Genomic DNA, 15,992 nt, shown 5'->3' on the forward strand with positions numbered 1-15,992 from the left:
GCACACGCGTGCACACACGTGCACACACGTGCACACACGTGCACACACCCAACACTGGCCTCTCAGATAAAAGGCAACCAGGGAGCAGCTGGATGATAAAAGCCAATCAGAGAAGCAGCACGCGATAAGGAAGCAGGCCCGACCCTGCAGGTGATGAGCTGCAGCTTCTATCTCTCCCTCTCTCCCTCTCTCTCTCTCTCCCTCTCTCCCTCACCATGCAAACACACGCACACACGTGTGCATCTTAGCATGTGTACCAATGTGAAAGTGTTTGGACGTGTTAGCCTGAATGAAAGACTTCCTCCTTCGTCAACAAGAAATCTCCTTGTTCCTCGGCGCCTGCTAAGGATGCTTCCTTTGGAACGTATTCTAGGAATTTCTAATAGCACCCCTGTTGGCTTTTTCATAACGGTGACAGGGAAGGACGGGGAAGGAAAAAAAGGACTTTTGTAGCCAAACAAAGCACAAATGGGTTTTTACTACCCTCCATTTTTATCTCAAGCTAAGAAAGTCAAGAATAGGAAGCTTTGTCTTTTGTCACCTTCTTACTGGCATCTTCACCACAACACGCATGGATGAGGAACACTTCCTACACTGGAACGCCTTCCTTATACTGTAACACTTCCTACACCGGAACGCCTTCCTTATACTGTAACACTTCCTACACTGGAACGCCTTCCTTATACTGTAACACTTCCTACACTGGAACGCCTTCCTTATACTGTAACACTTCCTACACTGGAACGCCTTCCTTATACTGTAACACTTCCTACACTGGAACGCCTTCCTTATACTGTAACACTTCCTACACTGGAACGCCTTCCTTATACTGTAACACTTCCTACACTGGAACGCCTTCCTTATACTGTAACACTTCCTACACTGGAACGCCTTCCTTATACTGTAACACTTCCTACACTGGAACGCCTTCCTTATACTGTAACACTTCCTACACCGGAACGCCTTCCTTATACTGTAACACTTCCTACACTGGAACGCCTTCCTTATACTGTAACACTTCCTACACTGGAACGCCTTCCTTATACTGTAAAACCTTCCCTACACCGTAACACCTTCCTTCCATTAAAGCCATAAATCTCTTTAAATCTCCATCATCTCTCCATCATCCCGCATCCACCCATCATCGTCCATTATCCATCAATCATCCATCATCCCTCGTCCATCTATCATCCATCCCTCATCCATCATCCCTCGTCCATCTATCATCCATCCCTCATCGCGGGTTCAGTCTTACAAGAACTTGAACATGATGGAACTTCAGCGGCGTCTACAATTAGAAGAACGTACAGAAGTGATGGCAGCCATAACATAACACCGTGGGAGGGACAGAATGCACGCACACACACGACTCCAGCAAGTGGAGTTCTCCAAGTCCTCTGGAGGAGGTCAGCCACGGGTCAGGCAAGGATGTTGAAGAGGAAGTCGGAAGGAGCGGGTGGGGGGGTGGGGGGTTGGACGCACCGCCAGCTTAATCAGAACATCTCATGGCGGCCGAGATCGGTCACGCCTGCGTGCGCCGGGCGGCCATGACTCAGCTCTGCTGACAGACGGCTTTGCCGTGTGAGGAACGCCATCTGGGGCCGAGCAGGCTATCAAAGAAGGAGTGGACCTTTTTCATCAACAGTTTACCTTATGGGGGGGGCATATTACCTTATGGGGGGGCCATATTACCTTATGGGGGGTCCATATCTTGACATTTCTTCCTTTTATGCGTATTAGTTTCCCATGCAGGCTTTGGGCCCTGGGAAGCTAGGAAGGATCCAAACGGGAACCAACGTAGCCTAGGAACATTTTAGTGGAGACCTTCTTCCAAGTTTGGCTCTGGAATGTGAGTGTGAATGGTTGTTTGTCCATATGTGCCCTGGGATTGGCCGGCCACCAGTGTGCTGGGGTAGGTTCCAGCATAGCCTCCACCCAAAGGAGCCTAAGCGGCATAGAAAATGGTTGGATGTCAAATTTTCATCAACTTTTCTTATTGTGCTGCCTTTTCCACAAATGACTTTCTTCTTTCTTTCTGATTGGCTGGAATGGATTCATGGCAAATGTTGCCATGGCAACAGCAACTGTCATTTAACTTTGCTCACATGCAAAGCGCCACATACACACTCACTGTATATTAGTGCCGTTACACACACACACACACACACACACACCCAGGCAGACGTGGTCGCTATTCACCTCCATGTAACCCCTCCTCCCTGGGTGGGAGGCCATTTCCGTCTCCTGGTAGATAAATAAACGAGGGGGGGGGTGTAGCGCCCCAGGACGCGGACGGAGGAGATGGAGAAAGAAAGAAAAGAGCAGCGGCGGACGGACGAAAGAGAAGTAAGAGGCGAGGGTGATTGTTTGAGTCCCGATGTGAGCCAGCGGGCCGCCGGCCCCCGCGGACGAAGACCCCAAGGAGACGCCATCAAACACGCCAACACGACCTGGGGGGGGGGCATATTAAAAGAGCATGTGTGGGCCTTCAAGTCGTCCAGTGCTTCTCAAATAGTGGAGCGGGCCGCCCCTCGGGGGCTGCGCTGAGCTGCCAACGTGTACTACGTTATTGTACTGAGCACGCAATCTGATCTGGGACTTGCTCCTCACTGCTCCTCACTGCTCCTCACAGATAGGATCACATTCCCAATAGTATTTTAAATACAAACATGTCACATGACCTGACAGCAAAGGTTGTCCAACATCATGGTCTAGGGGAAGGATACACAAGCTAGCTCAGATATTTCAGCTGTCAGGTTCCACTCTGAGGAACATAGTAAGGAAAGGAAGACCACAGGAACAGTTCTAGTTAAGGTTCTAGTCAAGGCCCGAAGTGGCACCTAACATCTCCCATGTCACCAACGTTCCCCGACATCTCATGGTGACACGCCACACAAAGCTACGCCCATCGGGCACCAAAAGGAGGACGGCAGATTGCATTCTGTCTTCTAGGGATCATAAACTCCTTCCCCGCCTCCTTCCCCCGCCTCCTTCCCACGGAGGAGAATAATAGCTCAAAGCGTCCGACAATAATTAAGCTGCTCAATTTATTCATCTCATTTGGAAAACACTTCCTGACGCTAATTCTGGCTGGAAGACTTGTTTATTGTTCCAACTCCAACTCCAACTTCACCTGCCAATCAAGAGCATCCCACGGTGTTTTGGCTAATTACGGGCCCTGTGTTGGCATAGAAACACTGGCATCGTCTCATCGTCCATTTTAAAAGGTAGTGGTGACCTTTTTACGTGGGTTCAGGCGTCAGGGAAGCGGGATGTCACTTCCTTTCTTCACTTGGAATGCAAGGACATGGCGGATAAAAGCACCAAAAGGAGGAAGAAGGGGAAACAGGAAACTCACCGTGGGAGGTGGAAACGATGCCAGGGTGCATGATGCTAACAGCTAACCGCCGTTTAGAACGGTTCGTAAACAAATTCCCGTGATATGTAGGACTCATTGTTAATAAATGGAATCTTGACTTTCTAATCTCGATGACTTTCTAAATCAACATTGGTAGAGACCCGTACACATGACATAACACCCCTATAGTCGCCTTCACACTCCCACTTGAGGCAGCCACAAGCTAGCAAACTAATCAGTTCAACTGGAATTTCATTCATTCATTTTCTACGCTTATCCTCACAAGGGTCGCAGGGTATGCTGGAGCCTATCCCAGCTGTCTTGGGGCGAGAGGCGGGGTCCACCCTGGACTGGTGGCCAGCCAATCACAGTCAACTGGAATATTTCTTCTAAACTTACAAAGACTTGAGAAAATGTACCACTTCCACATGGAATGGGAGGAGAACCCTTTTTTTCCCTCCATGATGTGGGACATGCCATGGTGGACTTCACGCAGCGTTAAGCTAATGTGATGTAAGCTAATGTCTCCATGTTGTGTGTTATTACTGCCACCTGGTGGGCTCAATGCTACATAGCAGATGTTGGCTAATGCTAATGCGAGCGGCGACTGTACAAGGAAACGTCATGAAGAGTCTGAAGAAGCCCTTCATGGGTTCTTCATGAGACCTTTAGCTCCGATGATGTTGTCCTTACAACACATGGATGGCTGACTTGATGGCCATGGGATGGAGAGAAACATTTACAATAAATACCTTTAGGAGATGCTAACATTACTTTTAAGAAAAGCACAATAAAAATACACAACATTAGACTTCCGTCTAATTTCATGCCTACGGCGTCACACTCAGTGTGTATGCCAGCAGCCCCGCCTCCACCCGCCCAGACAAAGGGACTTCACGACTGACAAAAGGGCTCACTCCGTTCATGCTGTTGTTGGATGGACCAAGCATGCCAAGGTGCTGAGACCAGAGCCCAGACTGAATCCTATCATGGATCTATGGATTCTATCTGTTTCTTGTCCTCCTGGGATGGAGCCCACCAAAGAATCTATGGATTCTGTTTCTTGTCCTCCCCGGGACGGAGCCCACCAGAGAAAAGACGACCTCCCGTGCCGGCCATTGTGCTTTAGTTCCAAACGTGGAGCAATAGGGAGAGCGTTTGTGGGCCGTGTCACCCGGGCGGCATGACCCAGCCCGGGTATTTGTCTCAGACGGCGGCACTAATCTGAAAGATCTAAAAGATCTAAAAGGAGCAATCAATCCTCCATTTTGTCTCTATTGATCTCATCTCCTGCTTCCACTCGCCTTTGGTTCTTCCGTGTGGGAGCAGTAATGGATACGCTAAATGGAAGGCACATTTAACGTCTACTGCTTATTTCAACACCCTATGACCTCCCCCCCCACACACACCATTTTGAAGCCAGGTGTGTTGAGAAGGTCTGTCGTAGGATCTGGTTAGAAGAATAAACGTGCATCCCCTCTTCAAACAGAACCTCTTCGTCATCCTGGGGCATCTAAAAGCTCGTCCCGTCCCGTCATACACACTAGCATGCTAAACCAAGCTAACCCTGCTAGCGTGGCCGTTTCAAGCGGTTTAGTTCAGCTGAGAGCCAACGTTCTTCTCCTCACGAGGATGCACTTCATCCACTACCAGCCGCTGTGGTGTTGCGTTCAAGGACACCACGTTGAATAGCAAGAATAGCAGCCAAGACCAGGCATACATGCACGCTGTTTTTGGGGTGTCAGTGAAGGCATCTGGCTGTGGTCAGGGTGTTTCCACCCCAACCACCCCAAAAGTCGGCAAGACCAACCTTGGGATGAAGGAGGGGAGAATGGAAGAAGGTAGAAGTGAAGTCACATGACACACTGGCTTCTCTTTCATAATCTCTACGCGGTTCAGGCTAAGTACCAAAAGGCTCGCCTGTGCGTTCTTGGAGGAAATGAGGTCACCTGTGGATGGGGGGGGTGGGGGGGCGACCTGATTCTTTGTTGTGTCTTCATTCGTTTGTTTTGTTGCGGCCTGACTTTGTTTGGGTTTTTCTACACCACTCATCTCAGCCTCTCATCTCCACCCCCCCCCCCCCCCCCACTGCCGTGGGTGGCGGGTGGCGTTCAAAACCGGGGTCCTCTTTGTAGTTGACTAATTGCAAGCGCAGCGCTAACCTCCACTTCCCCTCCACCGCATCCCTCGCCATCGCATCCTTCGTCTGCTTTGTACAAAGACGAATAAAACGAATTCTATTTGCTTGATTTTCTCCATTTTTGCTACTAAGTCATCTCAAAAGATGTTTTCAAACACCCCCCTCCCCCGGCAAATAAGTCATGTGACCGTGATCTCCGTGGGAGAACTTCCAAACTTCCACCGCCGCCTTAACGAGCGTCTGGTCAAAGAGGAAGCCTTCAGGACCCCAGCCAGCCCCCAGATATGCCTGATAAAACACAAACGCCATCATAATCAGGAAACTGCCTCTAATGCCCCCCCCTTCGACCCCCCCAAATCATTCCCAAACCATCCCGCCTCACTTCTGTGCTCCATGCTGAAGGAAAAGACGGGAGGAAAAATAAATACATCCTTCGTTTTAATGGCTGCTTTCCGTGGGACGCTATGCTCAAGGCCCCCCCCCCCAAAGAAACCTTTCATCTCTTGCTTAAAACATGCTTAAAACATGCTACCCTCATACGTGGATGACAGGCTGGACTCATGTATCATATTTACATATTACACAATAGAACAACAAATAATGAAAAAGATTTAAAATAAAGAATATATATTTAACTAATCAATAAATAAAACAAATAAGTCAATAAATTAGGAGTAAATTTAATTTAAAAAAACAATAAATAAAGAGTGACTAAGTTATAAGTCAATAAATAAATAAGTCAGCTCGCTATGCCCCGCCTCTCCCCACAGGGCCAAAGAGAGTGGATGACTGACAGGAGGGTTCACTCTGAGGCACACGCGTCATGTTTTATTGATTGCTTCATTGATTATGATGACAGGCTGGATATTCCTTCATATTACACTCCGCAGTAGAAGCATGTACTGATACCGATACCGATACTAGTACTATACTGGTACTTCCAGCTGACCTTCAAGAGCATCTTTCATGGAACATCCTTCACTTGTTCTGTCTGCTCCATCCATGGATCATCAATACATCAAAACTAATCATCAATAATTGTTTCATCATGCCGGCTGTGGCTGCTAACCCAAACTCTAACGCTAACCCAAACCCTAATGCTAACGCTAACCCAAACCCTTAACGCTAACCCAAATGCTAACGCTAATGCTAACCCAAACCCCTAACACTAACCCTAACGCTAATGCTAACGCTAACCCAAACCATAAATCTAAACCCTAACGCTAACCCAAACCCTAATGCTAACGCTAACCCAAACCCTTAACGCTAACCCAAATGCTAACGCTAATGCTAACGCTAACCCAAACCCCTAACACTAACCCTAACGCTAATGCTAACGCTAACCCAAACCATAAATCTAAACCCTAACGCTAACCCAAATGCTAACGCTAATGCTAACGCTAACCCAAACCCCTAACACTAACCCTAACGCTAATGCTAACGCTAACCCAAACCATAAATCTAAACCCTAACGCTAACCCAAACCCTAACGCTAATGCTAACGCTAACCCAAACCCCTAATGCTAACCCAAACCCTAATGCTAATGCTAACGCTAACCCAAACCCTTAACGCTAACCCAAACCCTAACGCTAATGCTAACGCTAACCCAAACCCCTAACGCTAACCCTAACGCTAATGCTAACGCTAACCCAAACCCCTAATGCTAACCCAAACCCTAACGCTAACCCAAACCCTAACGCTAATGCTAACGCTAACCCAAACCCCTAACGCTAACCCAAACCCTAACGCTAATGCTAACACTAACCCAAACCCCTAACGCTAACCCAAACCCCTAACGCTAACCCAAACCCTAACGCTAATGCTAACGCTAACCCAAACCCCTAACGCTAATGCTAACGCTAACTCAAACCCCATAACGCTAACCCTAACCCAAACCAGACCGACGGCAAGGAGGTCACCCGGCGTGGCTGAAAGGTCGCCGCCATCGCCCACCGACCCCCCCCCCCCCCCCCCGTGATGATGGATGTTCCTCATAGCGGTGATGATGAAGGCAGATTGACGTTTGCATAAAAGACTGAGAAGATGACAAAGGGGCTTCCTGGCCAATCAGGCTCCTCCATTGTGCTAGCATGCTAAGTAAACACGCCATAGACACCAGCACATCTGATAACGCCACACGGGGGGGGGGGCACAAAGGCCCGTTGGAGGTGGTAAACATGAATCAGCCAATCAGGGCACTCGTGAGGGAGGGGGACACAAACATGGGGGGGGGGTAGGTTTGCTCAGGTGTCAAACGGAAGCCAATCAAGAAGCTTTGATGTGATCCATCAGCTTGGCTGGAATATGTGATTGTGTTGTCATGGCGACCATCTACATCTCACAGCTCCATCTGGCCATCTGCCAGAGAAGAAAGCACATCTCCGAAGGCCTGGTCTCCTTCAAGGTTTGGAATGAGCAGGAGAGCACCAAACATGGGACATTGAAAGGTGGAGGAAAGTTTTCTTCTCCATGGACGGTCCTGATGGCTTCCAAGGAGATCCCACCTGAGATGTTTTCCACCATCATCATCCTTCAGGTGGTGCGGGGGCGTCAAACGGTGGAGGGGGGCGAAGGCCCTGGTCCAACACTTGACCAAGGACTTCTTCCAGAGGAATAAGCTGACTCTTTTGGACCATCCTGCGTCGTCCCCTCATCTAAATCCAATGGAGAAGATTTGCCATCTTCAGCCATCTTCAGCACCCGGAGCAACATTCCCACTAGCCTCCTGGGAACACTGGCATCAAGCATGCCTTTTTATACTCCTTATTTCTCCGTGAGCCTTTTATGGTTATTAAACTTTGGATTTGTCATGAACGTTTCTTAGCCATCAATTTCTTGGTTTGCATGTTGAATGTCTGCTTAGAAGCTCCTGGAGTGAGTGAGAAACGTTCAGCTGCTCTTCAAAGAAGAAAGTCAAAGGCAGATATCTCGCTGTCGTCTTGAAGCTTTCATGTTGGTTTCCAGCCTGCAGATGAACGTTTAAAGAAGGCGGACTTTTGGTCACAAAGGAAACGAGGACAAGAGAAGCAGCGTGGGGGGGGGCATGTCGTCTGACGTGTTAGAAGAAGGAAGGGAAGAAAAGCATGAGAAAGACACGCAGCGTGTGGGGAACACCTAAGATGAAAAGCAGGCCGGGGGGGTGTGGGGGGGGGTACTTTTCATTGTGGTCCCGGTACGTGAGCGCTGGTGCGGCTTTGCTGAGGCTTTGCTGTAATTTCTTCATTTGAAGGTTAATTAGGACCGGCAGTAAAAAGTTGGAGTACGGCAAATGAAAGCGAGTAAACAGCCGGGCGTCCGCCTTCGGGGATTATTAGAAAAATAAATGAAAGAACGCAAACAATGAAAATATTTGAAATGTGAACTCGGGGAAAGCAGTGTTCCTGTGATACGGCGCTTTAACCATCAAGGACGCGCCGAGTCCAGGTTCCAGACGCCCGCATGTGCCAATTAGGACTAAAATGGACGTGGTATCACCAATTCATATGAATAATAACGTTAGCGTTTGATTGACACCTGTAACAAAGTGTGTTATTGGCATCGCTTACCCGGATGAGTGATGGACTCTACTGTAGTCCAGTCGCTTGGACAAGGAAGTTTTGGTGCAAAGTACAATAAAAGGAACACGCCAAGGTACTACTGTATACATGGCAGTAGAAAAGTAACATCTGCTCCTGGGGCCTCTCTGTGGCAGCGTGGGTACCAGTAGGCGTGTCTGCCACATGGCTAAGCTAACGCTAGCAACCCAAACAGCCTCTACTTCCTCCGTTTGTTCAACTCGTGGCTCCGCATCGCCGTGTCCTCAAACGACGGCGTGGGCCCACGTGACAAAAAGTGGCTTCCTGGTGACTAGCAGATCCTGGAAGTGGGGGTTGATTGGGGGCCGTATGCGTGCCACCACCATGGCGAGGGCAAAGCAGAGAAATATGAGCTAATTAGGGAAGGAAGACAACCAGAGGCCCCGCCCAAAAAAAGACGAGGGGGGGATCAAATTAAAGTCATCGTCGGAGGAGGGGGGGGATTACCGTGAGCGGCGTTCTACTTAGAGTTAAAGTACTTGTCAGAAGTGAAGAGGAAGCCATCTTTTTCCCTCACGTACGTCCGCCCCTTCGTGGCCACGCAAGCGCCGATGCTATCAGATGGCCAGCTAGCATGCAGCTAGCATACACAAACAAACATCTTACGGTGTCACGGGTCTTTCCTCCAAACCTCCGTCAGTCACTCCGCTCCCTCAAAGCCCCCCCCCGACCAGAACCAGCCGTCCCAGCCTGTCAGTCCAGGATGAGTTTGGTCCACGGCGGCCATTAGAGAACATCAGCAAGGCCTGCGGCTCCAATAAATACCTCCTAATCTGATTTCATCTGATATCCTGCTGTTTACTTTGAGAGGAAAGGGGGGGGGGGGGGGGTTGTGGCTTTCAGACACTTTGGACGTTCAGGACGGATTCTTAGACCTCCAATGTTTTCCTAGACCAGTGAAACCACTACAGTGCTCCTACTGGACGCTACAAGAGATACCACAGTGGAACCAAGGCGGTCTAATAAATGTTCTATTAGCTCATTATTATTAGCTATTATTTACAGCATCGCCGTCAGCGTCGGAAGGCAGCGTGACGGCGATGATGCGGCACGCCGTGTCATTGGGCTTTTTCATCCATGACGGCTAACTATGGCCGCCATCACTTCCACGGACATGCTAACACTTCATCAATAACGCTGCTTGGCTGAACGGGCAGCTCATTTGCATGTTTTGTTTCCCGGGCCGTGCCGAGACAGCAGCCGCGGACGTGCTTCCGATTGGGCGCTGACGGAGGAACAATGGCCACGCTGGGGCCTTTTCTTTGCGTCTGCCATTTTGGGTTGGCCTTGCAGATTTAAGACAAGATGGGCTAATTAGCCTGTTTCATTTGCAAAAAGGACACACGTTGGCGGGAAGACGCCTGAATGATTTCCAATCATGGAAGAACTTTGGAGCGATAATAGCGCCACAATTCCCGTGCTAAGATTCCCACAGCTGCGCAGGTGGGAGATAACGGCTGGCGGAAATGGGAGAGGTGGAGTGAAAGAAAGAGGCTGTGGCGCTATTAATTAAACCACGGCCATTTTTAATCACACTTTTAATTAACGTGTGCTGAGGTTGGGGGGGGGGGCTGCGATTCTATCGCCTTCATTAGCAAGGTGCTGCAACATGCGGAAAAATATCCACGCGGGACGCATCATATCCTTATCTCTTGGGGTGGTGTTGGCCAAAGTCTGGCCCTGGTGGGCCGCTGGTGGGCCACTGGTGGGCCACTGGTGGGCCACTGGTGGGCCACCAGTGGCAGCCCGTGGCATGATGAAGACCAGACATGCACAATATCTTTTTGTCATATCAATAACTTGCTGCATCTCCAGACCGATATGATATCCATGTTTTCATTGCTACTTTTTTCAAATGTCGTTGCACGTGTCGTTTGTGCACACGAGGAGGTAAGACGAACGGGAACAAATGAAATATGACCACATCACCACCACCGGGAGAACCAGAGTATGGAGGGGGAGGAGCCAGCTGGCGTGGCCCAGCAAGGTGCCCTGTATTGGGGGATGTGACGCCACGGTGGCGTCCATGTCTCACATAGGAAGATTTTCCTTGAAAGAAAATTTGCGCAGAATGAAAATAATCGAAGAATTTTGGTGCAGAATGAAATAAAAATGTACAGTAGGGGTAGACTAAAAATGATAATACATCTATTTTGGTGCAGCATGAAATATAATTTTGGTATGGAATGAAAATACAATTTTTAAATTGCTGTAGAATTAAAAAAAAAACAGAAAAATGTTGGTGTTTAAATGGAAATTGTTTCCAATTGTTTTACAAAATTAATAAAATTAAAAAAATAATAAATCAAATTTGGTGTAGAATTAAAATACATATTTTATCTCCGAATGAAAAATAAATAGAGGAATTTTGGTGCAGAGTGAAAACAAAGGAACAAAAGCTGTTGTGGAATGAAAATAATTCTAATGAAGGTGTGGAATGACAACACCCGGTGAGGTACGCTGTAGTCGGACACATGCTCCGAGCTCCGTGTTCATGTCTGGTGGAAGGGAATTAGAGTTAGGGAAAAGGTGACATTTGGGGATGGAGAGACACATCCTGAGCGTCCTGAGGTCGGACTGTGTAGTACTTCTGTGAAGTACTTCTGTGAAGTACTTCTCATGGTGTCCAAAAGGCAAAATAAGAAGGATGAGCAGATATGATGGTCCTAATCTTGCCTGGCAGTAAGTATTTGTGCTTTTGGCGTTTGGAGAGCATGCTTGGTGTTTGGAGAGCCCCCCCCCCCCCGACCCCCTGTGGTTAAATTGCTAATTAATGTTGCAGCCATTTATCAGTCAAACGGCGGCTAATTAGTCTTTTCAATCTCCTCTGCCTTGAGACACGTTTGGAACGCTTCCCCTTGCCACCATCCTCTTCCTCCCCCACGTCAACTACCAACGATCGCGCCCCCCCGCCACGCCATCGCTTCTTTGTGTGGGACAAACACGGCGCTTATCTGCACACATCAATGGTTTCCCATCAGGAACCATCAGCTGACCCTCAGCTACTGGAGCGACCGGTAGTCAAACTACCGGACAACAGGATGCAGTACAAAGTACTACCAATGTGGTGTACTATGAAAAGGCATACAAGAAATGAGAATCATAGAAGAGAGTTGGTGCAGAATGAAAACGATATTTGCAATTTTGGTGAAATAATATCAATGTGTACAACATTTGGAAAAAGCTGAAATTGATGATTTGTTGTCTACTGGATGACCAATGAAAGCAAAATGGAAGACAAGAGAATTCCCCCTCTCCTTCCTCCTCTTCCAGAAGAGGAAAGGTAAATGTATTTACATTAGTAAATGTATTTTCCTGCCAAGTAAGTCATCTTGGCAATGACGTTCATAAAAGCATGGATGCAAAAATAATGAAAATGAAGCAAATGAAGCTTCAGATAAGAATTGTTGTATTTCTGACATAATCAACATTCCGGGCCAAAACCTTCCATACAGGAAAAAAAAGAGGAAAAAAAAATCAAATGAAATGAGAAAGAAAATGATTAAAAAATGCCACAGGTGACCTTTACAGGTCGTGGCCGAGCAAGAAGGAGATAAGATGTCAGATATGATTGGTTAGATGAGACACGCTAGCACGAGGCCAGGATTTGCAAATCCGACGTTCCAGATTATGCTGAGAACGTCCATGTCGCTTCTTCATTTGATATCCCATCAGCCAGCATCGTCTCAGCGTCGGCCGTGAGTCACAACTGGACCATCTTCTTGTGGGGGTCGAACACGTAGCGCTTGAAATCCAAGTGAATGCTGACGGGCTGCGTGTCCGCTTTGGACTCCTCTTCCTTGGCAGCGCCGTCTTTGCCGCCCCCCTTCCCTTTTTTCTTGGAGGACGAGGACAGCAACTGCTTGGTCTCTGGCCGAAGACCCTCTGAGGAGAAGATCGGCAGTCACGTCCTCAACCGGCCCCCAACCAGCCCCAAACCCCCGTCCCATAAAAATTCAGTCAATGACTGAAACGTACTCACTTGAACATCCTCAACGTAAGATTCAATATTTATACATTTACTATATTAAGTACTAGGAGTGGAAAGGTGACTATAGGGGTGTTAGTTCATGCCTACAGGGCTCTAATCATGTACAAAAAACAGTTTGAGAAGGTCATAAACAGGTTTTCTATGTTCCAACTAAAAAAATAGTCCATTTGCCAAGTCTTTCCATGCCAGCCTTTTTACAAAAGACAAGCCCCTCAGTAGGGACCACCACTAGGCTGAGCTTCCAAGGCACACGGAATCTTTTAGACTGAGCTTCCAAGGCACACGGAATGTTGTGTTCTATGGCTATATTCACACGGAACCTACCAAAAGAAAGATGAGACTCCCATCTTTTATCAGGCAAAAAGGTTTGGGTCTACCTTTTCGTGTTCTTTAGTCATCAGCAGTAGAGTTTCAGGCAAATTTCAGTTCCCAACTAAAGAAAAGTTAGAAAAGCAGCACTTTCACTTTGATACAAATATTTGTTGCTCAGATATCTAACCAAGTATGCCAACATACATAACACAAAAATGGGTTGTTTGACATCAAAATAACTTAACAAATATACAACCACCAGATAGTTGGAACTGTACCCTTGGAACTGTGTGCAAGAAACCGTTGAGATGGGGTGTTCAGGATTCTAAAAATGTAGAAATACACCTTTGATACTGCAAGAGTTAGTATCAAGACATAACCGAAAACACGCCAACGCTAAACCAGGGACCACTGTAGTTTAGCGACAGGAGAGAATTGGATGTTCTGAACTCCTGCTTCCATCCCCACATGGGAAGGATAGCAGAACAACACTTCTCCTCCTCCAGTCAGACAGAAAGTTGGTGTGGCTAATGTAAGCTAATGTCGCTTGAGGACATGGAAGGCAGGCTGCCGTTCTGCTTTTATTGCTCAACTCGCCGTCCGTCTGGGCTCATGCATCATGGCGCCAGCGTTGTCGCCGTTATCGTTATGCCGATGTAAGGCTCGTTACGCCGGCTTCATATCTCGGCTGGTTGTGGCCACGCCAGCATGCACACGCTGCTACACACTTGGGGTTGGCATCCTGTACACGTGGTATTACTGTACATGCAGTAAATACAGTACAGTAAACGACATACTCTCCTTTCATTTTCCTGGATGTTTCTTTCTTCTTGTTGGCTTTTTAGTCTCATGTAATAGTGGAGCCAGGCAACGACAATCAAGGAAGTCCATCCATCCATCATGGCGTGCCATCCCAGACGGTATGATGTGCATAATTAGCGGTCACGCATGAGAGAAGAGCGACCCGAGTCACCAGTAAGACCAGGAAAACTCACTGCATGTGTCAGCGCAGTCGCCCCCAAAATACCACGCTTTGCTTATCACTCCCTCGCTCAACGCGACTGAAACAGACGAAGAGATATGTGGCATCATGGCCACTAGGCGGCAGTAATGTTGCATTATTCAGCGTCACACACAGTGTGGGTGGAGTCAGCCCTGGCTTGTACGGCACGACAGAGTGGAAAAAAAGTCTCCTCCCGTTCAGTGTGGAAGTGGTATGCTTTTTGCTTCTTATTTAAAACCCTTTCTTAAGTTCAGAATACAGAAAATGAATTGTAAGCTAACTAGTCAGCTTGCTAATGGTTAGCGCCATGGCTGTCTCTTGTGTCCCTGCAGGGACCCCGTAGGTTGCTGAGCATGACAGGCAAGCAATGTGATTATAGGGGTGTTATTTCATGTCTACAGGGCTCTAATCATGGTTGAGATTGCATTTAGAAGGGTTTTCTATGCTGTAAGAAAATATGACATTTATTAACATTGGAGACTACATCGCAGGAATTCATCCATCCAAAATCAATGAATAATAATTGCCTAAACTGATCCCTTCTGCTACGTCTTCTTACTCTCTGGTGGACCAGGTGCACATGACTTACGACACCCCCTTCCGTACAGAGGTGGAACGACAGACCGCCCCGGTACATCTTGTTCATGGGCGAGGGCTAACAAGTGTGGTCTAATCTATCAGTGGCGGTCCAGCTAGAACTGTGGCGGTCTGAATGTGCTGTAGATTAGCTCCATGTCTAACAGACGCATGCATACGCTCAGTAGATTGCTGACTTTTCTCGCTTGTGAGTGATATTCCGTGCTTCCATTGCCCACGTTAATATGCATTTTTATCCACGCCGGAAATAAAACAGCAAGTCCAATGTTAGTCAGCTCACTTCCACTCCTCCACAACTTGTGTGATGCAGTGAAGAGGATATAGGATGTGAGGTTCTGACTTGGATATGTTTTGGTTTTCTCTCCCCTCCTGGCGTGGAGCAGTGGGTTTGGAGCAACAGAAGGTAAAATAAATACAGAGCAGACTTCCCCCGGAACACAGGCAATCCCCGGAGGAATCCTGGGAATGCGGCTGGAGATGTCAACCCTACCGCTCTTTACCACATCCTGAACATATACACTTACAACGACCTTCCCTGCCCCAGGATCAGGGAAAGGCTGTTGGCTGTGAAGTAGGGGCCGGAATGCTACGCCACCATCCACCATCACCGTCCCGCATGTCGCTCGGCTTTAATGTGAGTGACGCTTTGGTTACAGCAACCGTTTATGGCGGTTCATGGTTCATTGGTTCAAAACCCAACAGTGGGATGACTGCAATTCCACAAAGTACAATTCCTTATTTAGAAATGGACACATGTTTAGCACCTTCTAAATAGGCTTCTTAACATTATTAGAGCCCTCAACACATGATGTAACACCCCTGTAGTCATATTTACACTCCTATTACCCAATATAGTACACATAAAAAACATGTTTACCAACTTCTAAATAGGCTTTTTAATATTATTAGAGCCTTCTATACATAAAGTAACACCCCTATAGTTACCTTTACACTCATATTACCTCATATAATAGACATAACAGTTATAACATTATGTTATGTTGTTTACATTATG

General features: G+C 47.6%; 1 protein-coding gene across 4 annotated transcripts in view; it reads right to left on the reverse strand.

Moving 5' to 3' along the window:
* eefsec (eukaryotic elongation factor, selenocysteine-tRNA-specific) overlaps positions 1-15,992 on the reverse strand; it is a 43,539-nt gene that overhangs the window by 19,740 nt on the left and 7,807 nt on the right. For 2 of the 4 annotated variants that reach the window (XM_078798486.1, XM_058055394.2), the window contains exon 8: positions 12,193-12,959. The exons of the other annotated variants lie outside the window; for them this stretch is intronic. In XM_078798486.1, the coding sequence (XP_078654612.1) occupies positions 12,778-12,959 (182 nt within the window). In that variant the 3' untranslated portion in view covers positions 12,193-12,777. Of the gene's footprint in view, positions 1-12,192; positions 12,960-15,992 lie in introns of those variants that run through there. 4 annotated transcript variants of the gene reach the window in all.

This window comes from Doryrhamphus excisus, linkage group LG18, assembly GCF_037039965.1.
Source record: "Doryrhamphus excisus strain RoL-2023G ecotype Guam linkage group LG18, RoL_Dexc_Guam_v1.1, whole genome shotgun sequence".
NCBI classification, from domain to species: domain Eukaryota; kingdom Metazoa; phylum Chordata; class Actinopteri; order Syngnathiformes; family Syngnathidae; genus Doryrhamphus; species Doryrhamphus excisus.